This window comes from Populus euphratica, unplaced genomic scaffold (genome assembly GCF_000495115.2).
Source record: "Populus euphratica unplaced genomic scaffold, PopEup_1.0 scaffold445.1, whole genome shotgun sequence".
In the NCBI taxonomy this organism is placed as follows: Eukaryota; Viridiplantae; Streptophyta; class Magnoliopsida; order Malpighiales; family Salicaceae; genus Populus; species Populus euphratica.
The window spans coordinates 148,979-156,665 of NW_011500123.1; the positions used below are offsets into that span (position 1 = coordinate 148,979).

The 7,687-nt window shown below is 27.5% G+C and overlaps 1 protein-coding gene across 1 annotated transcript; it reads left to right on the forward strand.

The window, feature by feature from the left end:
- The first annotated feature begins 634 nt into the window (after positions 1-634).
- LOC105110181 (E3 ubiquitin ligase BIG BROTHER-related-like) lies at positions 635-1,585 on the forward strand. Its single transcript, XM_011005131.1, has one exon. It carries the CDS (start codon positions 838-840, stop codon positions 1,456-1,458), a length of 621 nt encoding a protein of 206 aa, XP_011003433.1. The 5' UTR covers positions 635-837; the 3' UTR covers positions 1,459-1,585.
- The last annotated feature ends 6,102 nt before the right edge of the window (positions 1,586-7,687 follow it).

A 7,687-nucleotide genomic window follows, 5' to 3' on the forward strand; every position in this document is an offset into this window, starting at 1 on the left:
AAGTCTTTGAGGCCAAGAAGTCACCGTATTCGATTAGGTTTAGACTCAGATTTTGATTATGGATCTGGAAGAATCCCTAATGTTAAGCGCGGAAAACATTTTAGCGCAATTCATAGCATTCGTGTAACTCACACGTCGCAGTTTGTGCGGAAAGGGGCAAGTTTTAGGGGAAGGGCTTACCCAAGACAAAGGCGGTGAACATCTGATATCATGAACTCAAGGTACGGAGACATGATTGAATATAATTGTGTGAGTAGTTCTTCACCGCAAGGTATTCATTTCCTGAAACAGCAGTGTCATACGCAGATTTTGAATATATATTTCTCCTGAACCTTTAATCAATAACTAAGAATCATAGCAAGTTTTTATGTGTGTCTAGTTCATACGAATTTATAACCCACGGATACCTACAGCTGGTAAGATTTTGGAGATTGCCTGGACATACAGCAAGGTCTCTACAAAGCTTAACTGGTAGAACTTTCGAATAGGATATCATATTACTTATGGGAAATGGTTTTCAATTGCTTCAAGCGCGTACGAAAGCTTCCTTCTCTCAAAAGAAAACACAAAAGCTGGCTGTGTAAAAATGTGAGAGGCAAGAATGGTACAAACTTTAGTGTCTGAACTTTGAACTTCTAGGAATCTGGAATTTTACATCTAACACATGAGAGTTGGTTTTCCATTTCTTTGCATGAAAGCTCCCTTTTGTCTAAAGAAACCTCCTAATTAATTCCTTCACACTATTCCTTCATGTATCTTTATCCTGATCATATATAGCAGAATCTATATTTCTATCCTTGACTGCTACTATTTCGAGATATCAGCAGGGCTCATTCGATGGAGAACGAAGAGAGAGAACTAGCATCGAGGTCGGTCCCTTGTACCCAGCTCGAACAAGTCCATCCAGATAATGCAATAGCAATGGTTTTGCAAGAACAAGAGAGGGCTTTCACAATTCTCACAACCGTCGAAAGCGACAGTAATGAGGAAGAAGGTGATGAAGCTTCAAGCATTGACAGCAATGAGGATGGCAACGACTACGAGTTCTTCCAAAGCCTCGAATTCGAATCTGAAATGGAGTTCGAGCAGGAAGGACATGATAGTTACAGCGATGAGGATATGGAAGAGGATGAGGACGATATTGACCTGGACGAGCTATCTTACGAAGAGTTGATCGCACTGGGAGAGTTTATAGGGCAGGAGAAGAGAGGACTATCAGTAAATGAAATATCTACTTGCTTGCATCCATGGAAGTATCGATCTTTAGCAACCAAAACTGGGACTGATCTTTGTGTGATTTGTCAGATGGAATACGAAGAAGATGAATCATTGGTAGCTCTTTCTTGTGATCATCCTTACCATTCTGAATGCCTCACCAAGTGGCTTCAAATCAACAGGATTTGCCCCATTTGCAGCACCGAAGTATCATCGCCTAGAAATATTTCTAGGACTGATTAGTTATCGCCACTTGATATGCATTGTGAAGTTCTTAAGACTCAGTATTAATCTAATTGTAACATTGGTTGTTCATGAACTCGATTGAAATTGTTCATCAATAAATAAAAGCATGCAAAGGGTGTGGACTCAACTTAGCCTATTCAGTAAAAAAACTTGAAGAAGCCTCTGTTTTTTCTTCTCGCCACGGGACTCAAATTTGTCTCTCATAAAGGATAAGAGATAGGATACACCGCCAACCAGAGATCTCACATGATTAAAACTTCACCGTGCCAATCAGAGGTCACGCGTCACTAAACTTAAAACATGACTCATCTGGAGTTGAAATTAGACTAAATTTATATAAAAAAAAAAAAAAACTCGGTATAATTCAGTAAGATCTAGTTAATAATTTGATTGTAACTTATTAATTTTTTTATTAAAATAATATTATTTTAATTTTTTTAAAAATAAAAAAATTAATTCTAACAATTTAATAATCTGATCAAAAACCTGAAACTTAAATCTTAAATTGAACCCGTCACCAAATTAAATATGAAACTATGATTCAAGCTTTTTAGAAAAAGGATTTGAAAGGATAACCTCCTTACAAATTAACAAAATCCCTTTACTATTTTTTTAATTCTATTTTTTTATATTTAATTAATTAAAAATTAAGTTGCATTATTTTGAAAAAAATATATATTTTTAGCAAGTTATCACCATCACTTTTTTTTAAGAAAAATAAGAATCATTCTAGCAAATTATTAATTTTTATATATAATTTAAATTATTAAATTTCTTACAAAACAAATTATTGACATATAACTAAATAAAAAAATAAATAGTTCTCCATAATATGATATAAAATATTTTAATTTTAATTTTTTTTAGTTATATTTATCTCTTTTTAATATTTTTTTATTTATATAATTCTTGATCTATTTGATTAAACTATTTATTAATTTTTTGGTTAACAAGAAAATTTTTCTTGAAGTTAAAAAAATTGATAATGTCTTCGGTACTGTATGAGATTTTACAATTATATTTGTTTTTAAAAAATAATTTTTTAAAAAATATTTTTAACTATAATTTTTAAAAAATATGTTTAATTAAAGTCATCTTGAGATAGATTTTACATGCAAAATAAATAAATTAAAAAACAGGTTTTTAAGAATGAAAAATATATTATTTTAGTTATTATAAAATTAAGATATTAAAATGAAATTATATATGAAGTAAGTGCAGAAAAAAAAATTATTTAATTAATTAAATAATTTTATTTTTATTATTAAAAAATAAATACTGCTACAACACGCCAAACGATATTTAATAAAAGTATAAAATTAGTTATACGAGTCTTAATTTGTAGCTAGAAAACACTAAAAAAATACAAACGAGCTCTTTTTTTCTGAATGAAAAGGTGTCATTGAAAGGGTTAACTAAGAAAACCGTGGTTTCCGTTCCTGTTTTAAAGTATTCATTTTTTTAAAAATAAAATCGATTTTTTTCACAAAAAATAAGAAATGGATAAAGATTATAATCACTTTTCATAAAAAAATTAAAACGATAGTTCATAATAGTCATCATAATATTTGACATATGTGATAATTTAATTATAAAATATTAATTTTATTAAATTAAAAAAAAAAACATAACGAAAAAAAATTATATTGTTAACTAAAAAATGTCTATATTGGATTATAAAAATAAATAAATTCACGGTAGTAGCTAAATTTAAAATAATTATAACATTTAAAATTGCTAAAAAAAAAATTTTATAAATATAAAAGAAGAAATTTAATTATTCATTTTTTTTCTTTTGAAAAACAATGAAAGGCTTGTATTAGAATTTTTTTTTTAAATGTGTTTTCCAACCCACTATAGATTTGAAAAACTAGAAAATTAAATTTTTAGATGAGAAAAAATTTATTTTAATTTGTTTTTCAATTTTTTTTTTCTAACTACCTATAAAAAATTGAAATAGTATTTTGTTTCTAAACAGCCCCTAAATTTCTAGATTGAACATGTTTTCCAATATTTATATGAAGGCCGCCATGAGAAATACACCGCCCCCTATGTTGCAGCCCATCTTCAACATGGCCGGAAAAACAAACTGTTCTGGGCCTTAAACAACACCCCAATTAAGCATGCAATGGGAGCTGTCATTTAATGGAGCATGGCAAATTTCACTTTTTAGTTTTTGCCTTTCAAACATGTTTTTAAAAAAATATAATTTTTTTATTTTTTTCAAATTAATATTATTTTATTATTTTAAAAAATAATTTCTACAAAGGTTGAAAGTGAATTCTAAGGCAAGGTTACAGGACTTGAAATGAAATTAACTAATTTCACAATTTTCTTCATTTAGTTAATAGGAATAAATCTCTTCTTACGTCTTTCATTAAGCCAAATTAGATTAAGATCCTTAATACAAGCTGATATACACTAGTCTTCTGACACAGCAGGAATATTCTTAGCTTTCTAATGTTTTTTTTTTGTAATAAAAAAATGGGTGATATACATCAAATTATTACAACTAAAAACTATTTTTAAATATGCTTAGTGTTTAAAAACATGTTAGTTATTATTTTTTAAAGTATTTTTTATGTAGAATGTATAAAAATAAAGTATTATTAATTTTTTAAAAAATAATTTTTTATATTAACACATCAAAATAATAAAAAATATTTTGAAAAGTTAAATAAAAAATTTAAATTATACTAAAACATTAATGCAAACACAACCCCAAACAAGATTAATTCAAAATTGCGGGGGGAATTGGTAGCATCAATAATACACCTAACCTAGCCATGTGGCACATTAAAGTTTAGATCCCAAGCTGTCTGCTATTTTCCCGAGAAAAAAACAAATGATTGAGACCGTTGATGACATCCCAACGCATCCAAAACATATAGAAATGGCATCCCATGATCGAAAGAAAATCACCCTTGTCGTCTAAAGTACGGAAAAGAAAACAGCTGAATGAAACCCCTTTTTTTTTTTTTTTTGTACAATTGGACACGAAGCAAGAGCAGATCCTTCGGAAATAATTACGAGGAGCATCGCCGTGCAATGCCTGGAGAACTCGCTAGGGAGGATCATGTGTGAGGAAGGGTTTACATGGTGTTTTTTTTACTGTGAGAATAATTATTTTTAAAAATTATTTTTTATTTATAAATTAATTAAAATAATATTTAAAAAAATTAATAATTATTTCTCACATCATTACATATAACCTTTTTAAAAAACATAAAAATTATATTTTTATGCATTTAAACTGCATCCCAATAAAAATGCCTTAAACTTACACGTATAAAGTACAAAAACATAAATCATGCATTTAAGGTCATAGGCCAGAGAAAGAGACTTGTCTTCTTTATCTGTATTCTAGTTTGAGGTCGTGGCCTGGCAGGAAAATAGACTTGTTTTTTTTATTTTTTTGTATTTGGGTTTGATTTTTTATATATATATCTATTATTTTTATAATATTTTAATTATTTATTAGATTTATAGAATATTTAATGGGTTTAGAGATTAATCGTGATACATGTGAGTTAATCGGATATCATAAGTTATTAAAATAAATATAAATATAATTTAATTTTAATGATAAAATAAAATAAAAATTAAATATTTTACTAGAAACTCCTCACCTGGTCAAAAGTGATTTATTTGATAACTTGATTAATGCATCAAGTTGGGCTAAGAATTGACTGACGTTGAAAGAATTGCGGTTCCTTGACTACTACTGCTGAAGGAGAAAAGTAGTCGGCTAATTAGCCAGATAACTTAAGGTTTTTCTTTTTAATTGACAACTGCAGCTGTTTTTGAAAAATACATTTACCATTTTTTTAATTGTGTCTTGACACGGTGATATATTCAGCTTTCTTAATTAGCTTTATAATTTTTCTTTAAAAAATGAGAACGGTGAAAAAAAATTTAGTAAAACTGTGTTGATTATGTATATAATTGAATATTATTCTTAAACTAAAATATTGTAATGTATTTAAGCACTAAGAATCTGATCAAGTTGAATATTTATTATTATTAAGGACTAATTTTTTATTTTAAAACTTTTATTGTTTATTTTTTTGTGTAAACAGAATGTTATTAATAAGCCTCTTATAATCTCACAAATTATACTTTTAAAAGATATATTTTCTTTAAAAATCTACAAATTAAAAGAATAAAATATTCAAATACTATCAATGATGAATTAGAATTTAAACTCCAGAAGAGAAAAGAAAAGAACAAAATAAACTGGAAAAAAATAAAAAAAAATAAAGAGCAACTACAAGGTATCAATAACATCTCTCTTTCAACTTTATTTATATTTATTATTGGAACCAAAGATGTTGTAGAGAATTAATTCTTGGTGTATACCTTAATTAACCAATGCAGAAAGAATAAAATCCTAATAGTTTTTTTTTTAATCTTAAATACAAGACGTTGTTCATTTGAAAAAAAATTATTTAACAGGAAAAGGAAAATTGTTTGGAACATTTATTTTTTATAAGCCAAAGAATTATTTTAGAATAAACTTAAATTCAAATTCAAAATAAATTGACAAAAAACAAACCCAAGTCAAAGCCTGGTCAACAGGACCAAGAGTCCGAGGTTTAGGACCTGGAGCTCGAGTCGAGTGAGCGAGCAAGCATGAGTGGTTTAAGCCCAAAGGCATTTTGCCTAGGCTTATTTTTCACTCCATAACTTTTCATTATATAAACAACAAGATAATCTTGTGTTTTTATTATGTGGGATAAAGGATTTCGGGTTTCATATAAATATATCAATCATTGATTATTTGAGATCAATTTCTCATTTATCCATTATTTATTTGAATCATATTAATATTTTATTTTAAAGAACTTTTTTCAAGAATAATTTCCAACAAAGTTTTAACCCTAAAAGAGAATAAAACTCACTTTTAATCTTGCCTTTAAATATGTTTGTTAACCATGAATTTAAATAAATTTTCTAACAATTCCTACACGAATGGAAATTGAATAACTGGTATCTAAAGAATCAAGGATTTGTAGAGAGAAAATGATTTAATGGATCATTATAATAGGATAGGTATTTTTTAACTTTGAACTTTTCTTAATGAAATGTTATCAAATTTACTTGGTTAAATTGTAATTATGATGTCTTGAACTATTTAACCTTTCTATTTAAAAGGATAGTCAATATTAGACAAATCATCCCTATTCCACAAAAACATCTTCAACCTTATCCCCAATGGTATAAACCTAAGTAAAAATATGAACATCATGCTAGTGTTGTTAGGCACAACATTGATAGTTGTTTCACTTTTAAAAGCAAATTCGTGCAACTCATTGAAGCTAGTTGGATAACATTTGTTAATACTTCTTATGTAAACACCAATTATTTTCTAAGTCATATTACAAATGAAGAAAATATAAATGTGATCATCAGTAACTCAGATGATGACAATAAAAAAGCAACCTTGAAAGTAATAATGAGTAGATTGTTTGATATGTTATCTATAGTGAATTATCACCTTCAAAGACATAAGTCATGTTAAACCCTCAAAAGTATAATAAAAAGTTCTGTTACAAGTCAAGGCATGACATAAATGATTGCAAGAAATTTCATCATGAGGTTGAAATCATGTGATTTTAAAAATGCTATATATCAAGTAAGGATGTTATCCATTCAATAAAAGAAAGCATAAGTATATAGATATCAACCAATAGACTATTTAGAGTGATTTTGTTAATGTTTGTTAATCAAACTAATAATGATTGTCATGTTTTACCTAATATGTATAGATACACCTTTCAAAAGGAAAAATCATTCCTTATTATGTAAACAAGAGTAAGGATTTGATTATAAATAAAAGGTCTTTATATTAGAGGAGTTTAAAAATCAAAGAAAGGTAAAAAAGAAAGTAGCTAAAGAGTTGGCTAAAGAAGATGAAGTTAACAAGTATATAAATGATGAAAAGGCTAGTGAGTTTCTAAAGCTAATTAAATATGACGACTATTGTATAGTTGATCAATTGAAAAAAACCCCAACATGAATTTCCTTACTCTAGCTTATTTTAAGTTTAAAATTGCATCACAAGACATTATAAAAGGTCTTGAATGAAGCTTATGTTCTATAAAACATCACACTTGATTCTACAAAACACTTAATAGGAAAGATCCAAGCTATTAATTACTTGTATTTTTCTTAAGAAAAGCTAGATCTAGAAAGAACATGACATAATAAATTGTTGTATGTTATG

Bases quoted from the DNA above. Each gene is read 5' to 3' on its own strand.
- LOC105110181 (XM_011005131.1), top strand. From the start codon at position 838: ATGGAGAACGAAGAGAGAGAACTAGCATCGAGGTCGGTCCCTTGTACC.